Source organism: Epinephelus fuscoguttatus, linkage group LG17 (assembly GCF_011397635.1).
Source record: "Epinephelus fuscoguttatus linkage group LG17, E.fuscoguttatus.final_Chr_v1".
In the NCBI taxonomy this organism is placed as follows: Eukaryota; Metazoa; Chordata; class Actinopteri; order Perciformes; family Serranidae; genus Epinephelus; species Epinephelus fuscoguttatus.
Window position 1 is genome coordinate 1771411 of NC_064768.1, and position 17062 is coordinate 1788472.

Genomic DNA, 17062 nt, shown 5'->3' on the forward strand with positions numbered 1-17062 from the left:
AAAAATCCATCAAAATAGTTTAAAACTAGTGTTAAAACTAGCCCGTAGTGTCTCTCCTCTCGTACTGGCCATGTTGGGGGTAACTAGTTACTCATTAAATTACAAGATAAATGTAAGCATAACCAGTTACTGAGGGAAAAAAATGTAATAAATTACAGTTACTAATCCAAATGATGGGGGTTACAGAGGGGTTTTATCTGAATTTATTCTTTACAATAAAGTGTAGAATCTACTGTTCATTCTGTTGCTTTGTGTCTCTTCACAATGTCAGAAAGCCTTCTGTTGGCTTAGTCTCTTCTCATCTTTATTGCTCATTTTAAACACCTGTTAGAAAAATAATTAAAAAGTAATTAAATGTAATACGTTACATTGCTTTGAGCAAATCAAAATAGTTACATTACTTTTCTACACATTGTACATACTAAGAAAACAGAAGAAATCATTTTTGATCTGGGACATCTGGGCAATCATTCTTCACTATTGTTCCAGATTGTAATAAAGTGGTAACACAGTGTCCTTCTCTGCACACAGGGTGCACCCTGTCCCCATGACCAAGTGCATCACAAGTGTGTCAATGACCATGAAATTACCAAAAGTGTGTTTTCGTTAGCACCCAACGCACTTTGCAGGGCGCACCTCACTGCAGTCTGGCTGCTCTTGTGTGCATCACGTTATGACTTTATTACCATCTGCTGCGCTCAATGATGTCAATAATGGGTACTCTTTTATCTGACATTTCAGCTTAAATCAGTTACAGTTGCCAAGACATCTATGCATGCTGGTGTGACACCCCTGATCTCTGCTAAACATTATAAATAGCTTAATAAGAGGAAACATGCTAAATATATAGGACTGCGAGGCCTCTCAAAAGACCAAACCATGGCATTTTTTCTGCCACACTCTGTTTATAGCTAACTGTTGGCAAGAAACGGGTTTAGATGAAAGCCTTATTTAAGCAATTTATTGCATAAACATGTTTATTGAACTGCTGGCTAGATTAATTAAAGGTCTAGTCTACTGTGTAAGATTTGGTGGCATCTAGCAGTGAGGTTACAGATTGCAACAATTGTAAGTAAAATTTCTCCCGTGTGCCAAGCATGTAGGAAAACCACAGTGGCCAGCGTGAAAATGTGAATGGCTCTTTCTCAAGCCAGTGTTAGGTTTGTCCTCTCAGGGCTACTGTAGAAATAACATGTCAGACTGAGCGGAAGAGGACCCACTCTATATGTAGACATTATCGGCTCATTCTAAGCTAACGAGAAAGCAATTCTTGGTTTCAGGCGAGTATGACATTCAGTGTTTGCAGAAATATGCAGCTGCTGCAGAGGCAAACCTTTAGACCCAGCACAATGAAAGTTCAAGTGTCACTTATCTGCGCCTGATGTACTGCTGCTCCGTCAGTGCACAGAGAATGTTCCGCACCTTAAGAGTGTGGAGCAATGAATAACTGAACAGTATATATGTTCCAACAGTGCACATATTAAACAGTCCAGCTCCAAAAATAGAAAATCAAAACATTGCAGCCGATGTTTTAATCGTGGCAGGCTGCCTCAAATATTTGAATGTGTTGGAAACCTTAAAGGTCAAAGTGAGCCTTCTTCACTTTATAGCCAGATGTATGTGGACACCTAAACGTCAGCCAAATACAACCATGTGATGTGAATTTTGGAAGCTGGCTGCAGTGACGTAGGTGTCCACATGCTTTGGACCTTATGGAGTGTGTGCCTTTAATAGCATTAACCTGGCCTGTTTTTCTTGCAGATGACAAAGATGCTACCCGTGTTTTTGGTCCTGGCTCTGTTTGGCCTTGGCTCAGGAGAAGAGGGAGCTCGTCTGCTGGCCTCTAAATCCCTGCTGAACCGCTATGCTGTGGAGGGCCGTGATCTGACCCTGCAGTACAACATCTACAATGTGGGCTCCAGGTAAGGACTGTGTTGACTGTGACAATACTCTCCTATAGCTGCTGTGAAGTTGTCAATTGACAGTTTGTGACACAAACCTTTAATTATGTAGGAAAAAATAATGTTTTGTGAGCTGTGAATGAGCTCAAATGGGAGATAAGATTAGTTCAACTCAGGGGCGATTCTAGAGGTTTAGGGGTGCTGAGCACCCAGAGAGTTGCCCTGGCCAGGCAAGATAAATTTCACTGTTTTGTGCATTTTAACGCAATTTAATTCCCACATTTGTGAAAGAAAAGCACAGCACTTTTTGGGAAAGTCTGTGACTAAACCATCAAATCTGATAAAGGTTATTTAAATGCTGAGCCACAGCAAAAGAGGAATGGATTGGAATCATAAAATAAACATATCGTAACCCTAATTTCTGGGGGACGACAACTTATTTTGATACAGCAGCTCCTCAGCATACACATAAACAGTATACGTTTCTGGAGTAAACCAGCCCCCTATAGTGAGTACCAAAAATACTAATAAGAATGCTAATAAATAAAGTCCTCTCTCTGCTCCTCTCTCTCTCTTTGTACTGTCAGCCAAAAGGCAAATAACCAAACAATGCGTTTTATATTTAATAAGAGATATAAACTGATACATTGATCCAACTTACAACATCATTCTAGATAGATAGACCATTTGAGCTTACCTGAATCTGGCTCTTTTTTTTTTCTTTTTTTTTTTCTTCGAAAAAACAATCTTTTATCCATGATGAGGCTGTCTGTCTGTCTGTACACACACACACACACACACACACACACACACACACACACAATAGGAGTTATAATGTTACTGGGCATCCAGTCAGTTAGCTAGGCAGTAGCACCTTGGCTTTAATATTAACACATGCACATGACACAACAGCTAGCTTCTGTCATTCCAATTCAAACAGAGGACAGTGGTACTGACCACCTGTAACGTTTCCTAGCTAGAAAAAACGTCAGCTAGCTCCTACCTAACAATATAAACAGTGACCTGCGATTAAATGCAGCAAAAATGAGGACAGGTAATGATAATAATGTGTTGGTATTGAGTGGTAGAAGTTAGGAAATGTGCCACATATCCTGGTTTCAGCCAGGTACTTACACCACTACTGCATATCACCCACTCTGGAAGGCAGCGCATTGCTCTGTGCAGATAGAGCGCTCAGAGCCCGGGTCGGGGAAAGGTGGGAGGGATGGGGTGGATTGACACTTTCCTAGCTTGTTAAAAAAAAAAAGGACATACAGTTAAAAAAATAAATAAAAATCTCTCAAATTTTAGGGGTGCTGGGATTCAATTTACCACCCCCAAAAATGGGCTAGAAACGCCTATGGTTCAACTTGATTGTTTTTGACTCCACGTGAAGCTGTGACACATTTATAGAAATTCAACATGGTAATGTGAAAAAGACACCAAAACTATCAACAGCTGTATGCTAATGATTCATGTGATGCCCTTAGTAAATCTCAAAAATGTACTTTTTACCAGATGGCCTGTTTCTTAATGTATTACCCAGCTAATATAATAATAATAGGGCTGGGTATTGTAATAAAAATCACAGTACCAGTACCCATGTTGTGACAGCGATACAAATAGAGTACTTCATTTGGTACCTTTTTTTCCTGCTGTACCATCATGTGAATACAAGCATCCATTTGTGTAAAATGCCAGCAGACACCAGAGGAGTATAGTACAGCCACACTTCAAAACGTTTTGGTGGCATCTTGGCAAGCTGAACTGCTAACTCCATCAAATACACCAGACTTTACTTCACCACACCACAGACTACGGATTGTAGCTGCTGAGATAACATTATCACATTAAAACGAAGAAGGCTTGTGGGAACTGGCTGCAAGAAAAACCGTACAAATAGTCCTTTCCTTTTCTACATCTGGGTATGAAAAGTATGGAATACAGGGATTGCTTGACTGGAGAAGTTTCAATACTGCTTGGTTCTGGGTTATTACCCTCGATATCCAACCCTACCAACTATAGATGATTATATTGTACATCACAACTTAATTTAGTGACAATGTGACAGCTTGCTACAGACTTAAACGGTTGATCAAAACAGGCCTAAATAGATATGTATTGTTGGCACAGTTGTCCCGTGCTCAGAAGCAGCTGTTGAAATGCATGAGATGGCAAGATGGTAATAGTATGCTTAAGACACCACAGTAATAATATAGAATCATACCATACTGAGTAGGGGTGTAATGATACATCGATCCACATCGATACATCGATTCATTGATTAATGATCCATTTACATCGATGCAAAATGAAAACATCGATCCATATCGTCATCTTAAAGATACGCCTTTATTTTGAAATTCACATAGGACGTCTGTGTCACCATTTTAGTGAACAGGTCTATTTTTATTATTTTTTGTTACAGAAGAATACTGTTTTTCATTTAAATGCCTGATACCTGGAAGAGCTCAGAAATAAAATGGTCAAATCATATTCTAGTTGTTTTTGTGAGTTGATGTAAATGATTGTGTTTGATGGGCATATGATATTGCGTCATATCGATCGCAGGCTCCTGAATTGAATCGAATTAAAATCATATCATGACAGACTTTGTGATATCGGCATTGTATCGTCATCCAAACAAATCGATATAATATCGTATCGTGATGAAGCTGGTGATTTACACCCCTAATACTGAGCCTGTCTGTACAAGGGTTACAGTGGTATACAGGTTTAAAGGTATATTGTGATATGAAAGTTGATGGTTATTATACCATGTATATTTGCTTATTTACGATATTGGAAAAAATACACTTTTTACTCATACTTCCATTAACAAAATGGTTTCAAGTTTGTATTACAGTAATAAAACATTTGTTTAACCATAAATATACCCTCTATTTTCATTCCTTTAAGGGTCCTTCTGACTGATAATAGTAGTTGATAATATCAGTCCTTCTGACTGATAATAATAGTAATAACAGTGATATTTTCTGGGACTGTTATCGTGCTGTGAAAAAGTCATACTGTTGCAACCCTAGTGTGTGCGTCCGTCAGTCATAAATTCAACACGTATTTGAATTATAGACACTGATTTGGTTATTCAGTGAACAGTGACCACAATGTCTACAACATGTTAGCAACATTAGGAAGGCTATAGTGTACATTCTCACCAAATACAAAGAATGAATAATACAAATTGGTAACAGAGGCCCCGCCTTCACCCCCAGCAAATGTTGTGCAAAGCATTGTGGGGATTTTATACACGATAAGGATACACACATGCATCCTTGGTATTTCTCTGAAAGAAGGACTCAGTCCTCGTTGAAATTGGGAAGGATCCTTGACGTTGGAACAGTCGTTTGGCGGGGTTCGATGATGTAGCATCCTTGAAATTCAGCCGTTTGAGGATCCTTCCTTAACTTTGAGAAACACCCAACATCTCAAGAACACCCTAAGGCAATTTCCTCAAATTTGGCACCAGCGTTCACTTGGGGTGCGTCCCAAGTCTCTTATTTTTATAGTGCTACTGCTAGCTCCTCGCTTGAACCGGAAGTCGTTCAAGGTCCGCCATGTTCTAGGCCGTCCCAAGTCTCTTATTTGTGCAGTGAGGAGCTAGCGCTAGGAGCTAGCAGCAAGCTTTAAGCAGCTACGAGCTAGGATGGTCGAGAGGTTCCTAACAGGAAGTCTTTTTCAGCTTGAGGCCATGACGTCTAAATACCTGCCCCCTTTATCTGGCTCATTTGAACGAGATGGCGGAGAAATAGCGCAAGTGTATCCGTTACATGCATTCTTTGCAATGAAACGCTGTAATTCACATGCCAACGTGACGACAAAGAGTAACGTTAATGATATTTCGTGCAAGACTGTCATGTTGTAATTAAGTTTATTTCATTCACAATCCGTTGCGTTGTTCAGCGGACTGTCGATGATGTGTGGCTGTTAAATGTGCAGTAGCTCATGTCCAGAACCACACGTGTTGACATAACACCACACAAACACACACACACACACACACACACACAAACACACACATTTGCCCATCATTAGGCTAATTGTCCTGCATGTCATGGGAGTGGAATGTTCAATAGCTTGTAGGTAATATTAATTAGCCTATTAATATTAATTAATATTATTACTTTCATGTTGTTGTAAGCTACTGCCATTACTGTCTGTCCTGCATCTCTCTCTCTCTCTCCCTGTCTCTCTCTCTCTGTCTTGTTCTGTCTCATTGTGTCATATGGATTACTGTTAATTTAGTATGTTGGAATGGACGTCGCTTCACATGACGCTACAGTGGAAAGGACGTCTCATGTCTCTTAAACCGACAATACTCCCTAGCGCTAGCTCCTCACATTTTTTCCTAGGTGGGAGGGGCTAAACAGTTAGCAGAGTTGGCTAGCAGTAGCACTAGCAGTAATTTAAGAGACTTGGGATGGACCCTGTGACTCAACAATGAAGTGATTGGATTTTGGTGGTCAAAGGTGAAGGTCAGTGTGACCTTGCATCTGTCTCATGAACATGATATCTCAAAATCATCTTAAGGCAATTTCTTAAAATTTGACACAAACCTTCCACTTGGACTGAAGAATTAACTGAGAATTTTGTGGTCAAAGATTAAGGTCAGAATAACCTCACAAAATATGTTTTTGGCCATAACTCAATAATTCTTGCGCTAATTATGACAACATTTCACACAAATGTCTAATAGAATAAAAATAATAAAGTGATGACATTTTACTTCCAAAAGGTCAACTTCACTGTGACATCATAATGTTAGGCATAAAACACTTTTATGGCCATGATTTAGCATCCTAACTCAGGAACAGAAGGAGAGACATCTGGTCAGATATTGAATTGGTGAATTGGTGACAGTAATCTTGGGTGTTACCTTGAAACTGTGTTGATTGAATAGATCTTATGTTCTGCTCGGGGGAAGATGTTTGAAGCTTCCATGTTTTCACAGACATGGATGTAAACTGTAAGAGGAACTTGACTGGTGTGCAGAGGCATACAACAGCAGGGCAGTAATTCTAGGTTATTTTGGAAGGAAGGGTCATTTATGTATTTATTTATTTTTCTTACCATTTTTAGAGACCTTGGCCTCTTTGAGGCCGTATTTGACCCCTTAAACATGCTCAAATCCTCACCAAAATTGGGACGCTTGTTAGGACTGGCGAAAAATTTGATAAAATGAAAAAATCAACCCCTTCCAACAGGAAGTGAGCTATTTGCCCTTTCATAGTAAGATGTCGTTTTTCAGAAATTCTCTCTATCAAAAAATATTTCCTCCTACATTGTTTATCGTATTGGCTTTAAACTCGCACACATGACAGCTCTACCCGTGGTGAACAATACTTCTCAATGCCTTTGTCATTACTTGAACGGTTTGGATTTTATAAACGCTCAAAGGTGACTTGACACAAAACCGTATGACGATCTTCGAAAGTAAAGATGAGGGCCAACACATCTATAACTTGCGACTAAGTTCGCATTGTTGACTCCACAAACATAAAAACTATATGTCTGCGTTCAGGACGAGTGTATCTCTCTGCTGGTATGATCAGATTGATGATTGGACCCACGGTTTGAGAATTCAAGGGAGGAGTTCAAGAGATTTTAATCCCATGTTAAAGTGCTTGGGCTGTCACCCTGTCTCTCACTCAACTGCATGCAGCTCATTAATCAGCATAACAATGGCTTCACTCTGACAGACACAAGCCTCTGTGTGTGCGTGGTTACAATCTTTAAAGGACAGATTACAGCAGCAGAATCTTCATTTGAAACAGCACCTACATATTAGTGTTTTCCATCTCTCACATATTACTACAGCCTTTATTACTGATAATACTGTTGCTGCTTTTGTGATTATGACTGTTAAATACATTTTGTAATGTACTGTAATATAATACACACATAGTGCTTAGTAATTGACCTATGGCTAAGCCACACCCCCCTCCACACTTGGACAAACTATCAACATTCAGTGACTGGCACTATGGCAGGTGTCACAGTACACGGCATTTCGCAGGAGGCAATTGATGATTTTTGGGGCAATAACGATCAGATGTCATTGAGAATTAACCAAAAGGGCCTAAATTACGCATTGGAGGGATATATTCATCATTTTATTGTTGAGAAGGTCGATGAAAAGCTTAAATTACAAGCCAAAATTTACAGGTCTCAGTGTACGGTTGTGAACTGCATCTCTTTGCCGTCGCCATCAAAGACAACAAGTTAAAGTGCCACTGAAGTTAAGGTTTTTGGCTCAGAATATGAGAAAAGGACAACAGCCTTTTTACCATCTTTACCAAGAGTGTCTCTCTGTTAGTTTGGTGCTACAGTATTTACACTGAATCATTCAGCATTACATTTGCCAACCTTTGTAATCCCTGCAATTACAGATAAATTAGTGAAGCTAAGCTCCAGAAGTTAACGTTAGCTTAACGAGACCCCTTTGGACAACAGCTAACAATGATGTACGATCACCAAAGCACAAAACTAGAACAAAATAGGCTAATGAACTCCCAGCAAACAAGGTGACATGATGAACAACGCAGCTAGGAGCTAACGTTAGGCTAACTTTAGCTAACGTTAGCTAGAGTTGTTAAAGATAGCTTTATTTCTTTCCAGTAAAGTGACAATATGTTGCCTCAAACACAATTATGACTTGCCTTAAAACAGATGTAGACATCATTGTTAAACTTATTCACGTTGAGTTGATGCTGTGGTCTAACGTTACCACACAACTTTATCCAAAGGAGACACTTTTCTCAGTTGAGATGTGGTTTAAAGTGTAAAAAGTACACCTCGTTGCCCAGCCTCTCAGGATACCTTGTGTCGGAGTTGCATGTACCCCATGCACACCGTTTGACCATTTTTAAACTTAAAATTTCCGAAAAAGCTCATAAAATGGAACAAAACTGATTTTCTGTAATGCATTTCAGTGAACGTCCAGGCAGATAATGTCCGAGTGTATGGGAATGGCAATACGCACTGTGATTGGATCATCGCATTTGAGGGTGGGCCATAGGTCAATTGTAGAACATGTAGTACACAGCATGACAAGTGACTTGCTTATCAGAGTATCCCAAACACATAAATAAAACCACACAATCTCACACACCCCAGCTGCAACCTCCCATGGGGGGTGGGGGGTCATGTCTTCTGCAGTTTGGTTTTCAGAAGCCATCAAAGTTCCACTTCCAAATCATGTCATCTGCCTTTCCCTAGATAAATTTATAAGGAACAACACTGAATGTTTGTGGGTATTTTTCATCATCACACATACCTGACAGTACACACATTGACCAAACTGACCAGCTGATGTGGCTCATTCCTACAACTTCCTAAATAAATGCGTGATAGCAAAAATATGCATATACAAGATTTCTAGGTTAAACTCTTTAGCCTCATTTAGAATTTGAATCAAACCTATAGCTAAAACTATGCTGCAGCAGTACACAATCAAATACATGTAATCCTAATCAGTTTCTCTACTGAAATTAACTAGTTAGGGTTCTAACCCCGAAGGGGTAGAACCCTTCTAAGATTGTACCGGTTTATTATTAGGGTTCTAACCCCGAAGGGGTAGAACCCTTCTAAAATTGTACCGGTTTATCATTATTATTATTATTATTATTATTATTATTTTTTGTTGTCTGCCGCTTGAGCTGAAATTCCCGTGAGCTGGAACAAGCCAGAAACCTGAAACTTGGCCCAATGATTGGAAATGATGTGCATCAACTTTTATTAAAATATGAGCCCAGTCGGCCACATGGTGGCGCTGTAATTAGAGTGTAAAAATGACTTGGGAAAGGCCACGCCCCTCACACCATAAGTGCTGATTGACTTGAAATTTGACACACAGGTCCTCCTGAATAGTCCTCTACAAAAAAGCCTCTGGGACCATTAAGCTCCGCCTGACTAGATTTTTTGCTAATTTGCATAATTTGAAAAACAGTAAAATGACATAAATTTTACAATTTTGACTCCATCAACACCAAAGTTGGTACACGGCTTTGGGGGATGACAAGACACATTTCTATTACAAATGAGCCAGATTGGTCAAAAAACATGGCCGCCACGGACCAATGAATCTTCGCTGTGGGCGGAGCTTAGAATTGATTGGCCATAACTCCCACACCCTTTGACCTATCATCACCAAACTTGGTGGGCAGGTCCATAATGACACTTGGAAGCTGCCTACCAAAGCATTTTGAGCTCAGCCTATAGGGGGCGCTATAAATGCCACACATCTGTATCTCAAAGACCATTGGATGGAATTTCACCAAATTTGGTATGCATGCTCTAGGGGTGGCTATTAACTAATATCTTGAGTGCCATGTTGATAGGTGAAAGTGGGCGTGGCCTATTCGTCATTAACCATCATAATTTGCGTTTTATTAATTTATGAGCAGCTGGAAGGACCTAGGGACATGAAACGTGGTACATGGACTATAAATGACATCCAAATACTGCTCAAAAAATTTGGTCCCAATCGGCCTCATGGGGGCGCTATAACACAGAGTGTAAAGCTTGAAAGGCTCTGCCCGCCGCACCACAAGTGCTATTGACTTGAAATTTTACACACACATCCTCCTGATAGTCCTCTACAAAAAAGCCACTTGCACCATGAATGCCGCCCTTACAGATTTTTTGCTAATTTTAATAATGTTAAAAACAGTAAAATGAATAAACTTTTGAAATATTTGTGCTATCAACACCAAACTTGGTATGAGGCATCGGGGGACCGAGACACTCATTTCTATTATAAATGAGCAAGATCGGACAAAAAACACGGCTGCCGTCACGCAAAGTGTCCTTGGAAAGGGCGGGGCTTAGCGAATAACGGCTGTAAAATGTTAAGCGTTTTTCCGATCATCACAAAACTGGGTAAATATCATCAGAAGGGGACCAAGAACACACCCAAAAAAAGATTTTGAGATTGGCACATAGGGGGCACCACCGCCATTCCCAGATATTCCCGTTTTTTTCCCAAACCGTTTTCCCATTGAAAATGAATTACGGAATCTTCAAAAATCACAAAATTTCAAACGGTAACTACCGATTCATACTTTCAGCTAGAAACTCCATTCAAACTGGAAAATATTCAGCAATTCCTTGACTTTTTACATATGATTCAACTTTTCAATCCCATTCAAACTTTCCAAAATATTCAGCATTTTCTGAAACTTGGTTATAATGGAAGTCAATGAGAAAATCCTTCAAACTCACTCATCTTCACCCACACTTCACGGACTCATACATTCACGTAGAAACTCCATTCCAACTCTGAAATGTTGACATTGCCATCGACTTTCAGTGACTGATTCATATTTTCCATATCTCTTTTAGTTTTTCTACACCAGCTGTTTAAAAATCATGAAATTTTCAGCCCTTCTCAGAATTTATAATAGGTGTGTATTGCATGGAATGTTGAGAGTTAGAGTGGGTGATGTCATCGCTAGAGTGCACAGCACCTCTGAAATCATCAAGAAATTTTCTCTTAAACTCGCTGGTGCGGCCACATCATTCATTCTACATACACAAATTGTACACCAAATTGTAGGAAAAGCTGTTCCGGTAGCAGAGGTGCGACCGCTGAAGAAAATGGATTTAGGGTTTTGGCTGCAGGTGGTCTAAAAGGACAACAAGTCCAACCAACTGCCCCATTAACTCCCATGTTAAGTGAGAGACCAAATTTCTGGAAGAAAGCAGACCATTCCACTTATGTCCATCATGGCTCTGGCCTCATTTTTCACACCACAGAAATGAAATTTACACCTTTGTGATCCGCATCCTGTCCTCTCGCTCACGGTGTGCTTTTTGTAGCTGTAGAACTTACGGTTTTTCATTAAACAGTTGGAGTTTGAGAGGAACTTTTGGCTCAGTTTCTGCCTTTTCTTGGTGTATTTAAATTTGACTGTGCCATTGCCAACTGGTGATTGGCTGAATCAACTCCAGCCGTTCGGCCAATCGTCTGTGTGTCACAGCACAGTCAAATTTGAATATTTCAGCAACCTGACTTCTTTGCAGTTAAAGCCTCATCATACAGAGGTAATTACATATGTGTCAGTCTGCCTGTCTGGGTCTGTCTGTCTCTGTCTTTCTGTGTCCATCTTGGACATTTTAGACTGCAGTCTTTCTTAGCTGTTAAGTTAAGCTGTTTTTTCTGTCTGTAAGTGGACATACACACGGACAGACAGACAAACAGACTCACACATACACAAACGCGCGACAGCACGTGAACATACACACATTCAGGCATGCACACACACACAGACACACAGTGATACATTTACTGCTATTAATAATTAGCATATTGGTATGGGGATACTAGTTGGCAGCGAGCATCAGGCACACTCAAAATTTCATGTGAAATTTTCTGGTTCATTAATTATAATTATCTCCAGATTTCTCCCAAAATTATCATGATCATGGAACTGTGATTGCTTAAACACTAAAATACCTATTGAAACTTTGAAATACAGATCAATAGGTAAAATTTCAATTTCTGTTTTGATGTTCAAATGGAGTCTCCATGTGAAAGTATACCACAAATGTTATTAGCGTGTAGTCGAGCTGAAAACCCGATTTCAAGAAATGTGTGACTTGGAAAGAGTATGTATTGCTTGGAGCTTTCAGGGACAGAGTGGGGAACGTCTTGCACTACGGCAGATGAGGGTCACGGTGGGTGGTGAGGGTCACGGTGGGTGGTGAGGGTCATGGTGGCTGGTTTGGGGCGGAACAGGTTAGAACCCGCAGATTGCCGCTCGTGGCTATATTTATTATTATTTTTTGTTGTCTGCCGCTTGAGCTGAAATTCCCGTGAGCTGGAATGAGCCTGAAACCTGAAACTTGGCCCAATGATTGGAAATGATGTGCATCAACTTTTATTAAAATATGAGCCCAGTTGGCCACATGGTGGCGCTGTAATTAAGGCTTAAAAATGACTTTTTTGGGAGGCCACGCCCCTCACACCATAAGTCTGATTGACTTGAAATTTGACACACAGGTCCAGCTCAATGTGCTCTACAAAAAAGCCTCTGGGACCATTAAGCTCCGCCTGACTAGATTTTTTGCTAATTTGCATAATTTGAAAAACAGTAACATGACATAAACTTTTACATTTGTAACTCCATCACTACCAAACTTGGTACACGGCTTTGGGGGATGACAAGACACATTTCTATTACAAATGAGCCAGATTGGTCAAAAAACATGGCCGCCACGGACCAATGAATCTTTGCTGTGGGCGGAGCTTAGAATTGATTGGCCATAACTCCCACACCCTTTGACCTATCATCACCAAACTTGGTGGGTGGGTCCACAATGAGACTTGGAAGCTGCCTACCAAAGCATTTTGAGCTCAGCCTATAGGGGGCGCTATAAATGCCACACATCTGTATCTCAAAGACCATTGGATGGAATTTCACCAAATTTGGTATGCATGCTCTAGGGGTGGCTATTAACTACTATCTTGAGTGCCATGTTGATAGGTGAAAGTGGGCGTGGCCTATTCGTCATTAACCGTCATAATTTGCGTTTTATTAATTTATGAGCAGCTGGAAGGACCTAGGGACATGAAACGTGGTACATGGACTATAAAGGACATCCAAATACTGCTCAAAAAATTCGGTCCCAATCGGCCTCATGGGGGCGCTATAACATAGAGTGTAAAGCTTGAAAGGCTCTGTCCGCCACACCACAAGTGCTATTGACTTGAAATTATACACACACATCCTCCTGATAGTCCTCTACAAAAAAGCCTCTTGCACCATGAATGCCGCCCTTACAGAATTTTTGCTAATTTTAATAATGTTAAAAACAGTAAAATGAATAAGCTTTTGAAATAATTGTGCTATCAACACCACACTTGGTATGAGACATCAGGGGACCGAGACACTCATTGCTAGTAGTCACCGTGACGTCACCCATTCGTTTCTGAGTAGCGGGTTTGAAGCTCAAAATAGTCAGGTCTGGCCGTTGCTATCTTGGCAGTGCCTGACTCCGCCCAACTCCCGGCCAATCAAAAATGGGCAAAGAGGCGGGCCAAATTAAGCCTGGTTGCTTAAACATGGCCACCTTGCTCGACGCTGCTAAGTTAGTTTAGGTTTACAAGCTAGGCTAACAAGCTACTAGGCTAACAAGCTACGCTACTTTGGCTAGCCCTGTTGTTCCTGCTTGGTGCCAGCTCCTTCACGAAACTTGAGGTAAGTTGAGTTTACCTGAAACTAACGTTATACAACAAATCTTGAAACAATGATTCAGCTGTTACTGAGATTACACAATCTTAAAAAACGCTTCAACGTTTTTAAATATATAACGCTAATTATGGTAATGTTACATTCATTTGCAATACTTGATTTTGTCGAGACTTGCAGTAATTTGGCCAGGGTTACAGTGAATCAGTGTAACATTTATTTAATACATATATAACAAATAATTTGAAGCAAATCAGTTGACCTGAATTTAGATTTTCACGTAACTTTAGTAAGGAGTTGTTTATTTGTATGTCACTTGATTATACTTTGAATAAGATAATGTTAATAAGCTAAGTCCCATTTAATGGTAGTGTTCTTTCTTACCATTAATGTTTTGTTGACACCAAACAAGAAATTCGAGTTAGTGGTTGGATTTGCAGTGTGCATAACGGCTGACATTAAAGATTATATCCTTGCACCCACACCGCTATTGCAAACAGTGCGCATATTTATGATTTTGACACTGATAAAAGTCCGAAGGGGACTGTTATGTATGTTACTGTTATGAACAGCGCATTGCGAGATTATCATCCTCTAGAACATGAAAAAGAAATGTAGAAATTGTGAAAGAAAGGCAATGTTACACTTATTAGATGTTAATTTCTTTCAGTACATCACCAGTGTTGAGATCATGGCCACTTGTGAAGTCTGCACCATGCCTGCTACACACAGCAGAAACTGTAAGTACCAGTTTTGGCTACCTGACTTTAGACAGCTAATATTACATTGTCTTCCAAGGACAAAAAGAAAGCATTTAAAAGACTGTCATCTATATTTTGAGGTGTTGCCCCATTTTATTTTATCCTACAGATATGGCATAATAGTATTGTCAACAAAAAGAAGTGATTCACCCTTTATAGTTAACTTTCTGTTTTTCATTACCTAAAGCATTTATTACACTCATTTTACTTTCATAGGCACAGCGTGGATCATTGATGACAGCTATGTCCGGCGTGGTGCCCAGAGAGCTGCAGAGACCTTGGGAAGCAACCTCAGCATGCCAGGCGTCCGTGTCTGCTGGTTTGGCTGGGGTGGACTGCAGTGGAGAGGCCTTCTCTCCTTCTTTTCCCACTTCCTGCGAGGAAGAGCAGCACCATCCACCATCATCCACTGTGGCGGCAATGACATGGGGAAGGTCAGCAGTGTCAAGCTGGTCAGCATGATGAAGGAGGACCTGCACCAGCTTCATTTTTATGTTATGTAATCTTTATTCACACTGTATTTATTAATTAAAACAACATATGTCATGTATCGTAGCTTAATTCCTACACAAAAATGACAGTGTCAGGGGTGAAAGTGAAAAATTTGTCAATCATTGTCCGTCTATAATTTTGCGCCCTACTTGAGTCATGCCCACCTATTTATTTTTCACCCCTCTTTCCAGTTCTGCTGTATTAACACTGGGTTTAATATATTTTGCTTCCATTTCTCTGCCCTGCTCTACTCTACTTCAACGCTACTTAGCTCTCTCTCTACTCTACCAGTAGACTACCACATCCACCTGTTGCACAAAACGCACACAGCAGTGTTTCCCCTAGGATGGAGTTGTAGCAGCGGAGGTGAAGCACACGCATGAAAAATCATTTTCACATGCGTGAAACTTTTTTGTATGCTTGCAAAGCACAGCCTGCTGGGATGTTTCTGTGTATCTACTGGCACCATAAGGGCTCTTTAGGACTAAGGACATACAGTACATGTGTGCACAGTAATGAGCAGGTGAAATGTCTGTCTAGCTTACATATGAGGTGTCTCAAGATTTAGGAACATACAATTTTATTGAATATAATAAAAGTAAAAAGTCACATGACATGCTGCTGTTTTGTGCTATGACTTATTCAAGTGTTGGACAATGCCTGAACGCAACACAAGCTCAGCACGAGTGCCGTGCTGTGCTGCTGTGCGAGCAGCTGTTTGTCTGTGCGTAACAGCAGTCTGTTGATGGTTATTTACACAGTGTCCATAACAATAACTTTGTCAGCTGACAAACTGCACCGGGCTCGGGGTCAGGTTTGGTCAGCAAAATGAGGCCCGAGCCGCTCTAGCGTGCTCACCTGTGTGTGTGGCGGAACTCCGCAGTGCACGATACAGAGAGCAGAGGAGAATTGTTAATGCGTGACCATGTGGAGACAGAAATGACACGATGACATAACACCATAAATAGTATATTACATGCCCGACCTTGAGTTTTACTTGCCCAGGGGCAATCAGGCAATCGTTATTGTTGAGCCCTGGTTTAAATGGTGCCATAATTGAGCACCCTCACATTAGACATGACAGTTCGGGGCTATTTTTGAAAGATGGAGTTCATTTCACACCTAGGGGAAATGATATGTTTTAAGTCAATTAGTTCATTGTCTTAAAGACCACCTCCAAACGCAGTGAACTGCTTACTGTTGGCAGTGTCACTGCTTTTGAATTTGGCCTTTAGGACACATTTTGTTAGGCCTGAACATAGCCCAGGCTGTCACGGCTAATGTTGAGTTTTTAATATTCATCTATAACTTGTTTAAAATTTCAATAAATTCTATATTTGCACTCCTTCTGTCTTTATTACTGACTGAATGTTGTATTTCACAATCAAATCTGACTGTCAATTGAAAGGACAAACAAATCATACACTACAGATAAAGCATAAAGCATTAATTTTTAACACTGTCATTGACAAATAATTAAGCAGTCCATTTCTGTGTGGGCCTGATTATTTTAACATTGTACTTGAAGATAACTAAGCACCTTACACCCAGCAGCAGAGCCTGAGAAGATTTTGGACAGTACCCTTTGTTTGCTGCTCTGTTAGAAGTCTAGTTTTAAGACAGAAGAATTTGACTGGATAAAAGGGCTCAAAGTGAAAAACAAAGAATTAGGTGGGCACAATAGTTTTGAAGCCCCCAA

The 17062-nt window shown here is 40.3% G+C and overlaps 1 protein-coding gene and 1 long non-coding RNA gene across 2 annotated transcripts in view; both read left to right on the forward strand.

The window, feature by feature from the left end:
• Nucleotides 1-17062, forward strand: part of ssr2 (signal sequence receptor, beta) — a 40487-nt gene that overhangs the window by 720 nt on the left and 22705 nt on the right. The window contains exon 2 of the mRNA XM_049601666.1: nt 1762-1922. Coding sequence (XP_049457623.1) covers nt 1762-1922 — 161 coding nt within the window. The remainder of the gene's footprint in view (nt 1-1761; nt 1923-17062) is intronic.
• LOC125904337 (uncharacterized) lies at nt 10072-16957 on the forward strand. The gene is made up of 3 exons (XR_007451426.1): nt 10072-10258; nt 13406-14850; nt 15088-16957. It is a non-coding gene; the product is annotated as an uncharacterized LOC125904337 (long non-coding RNA).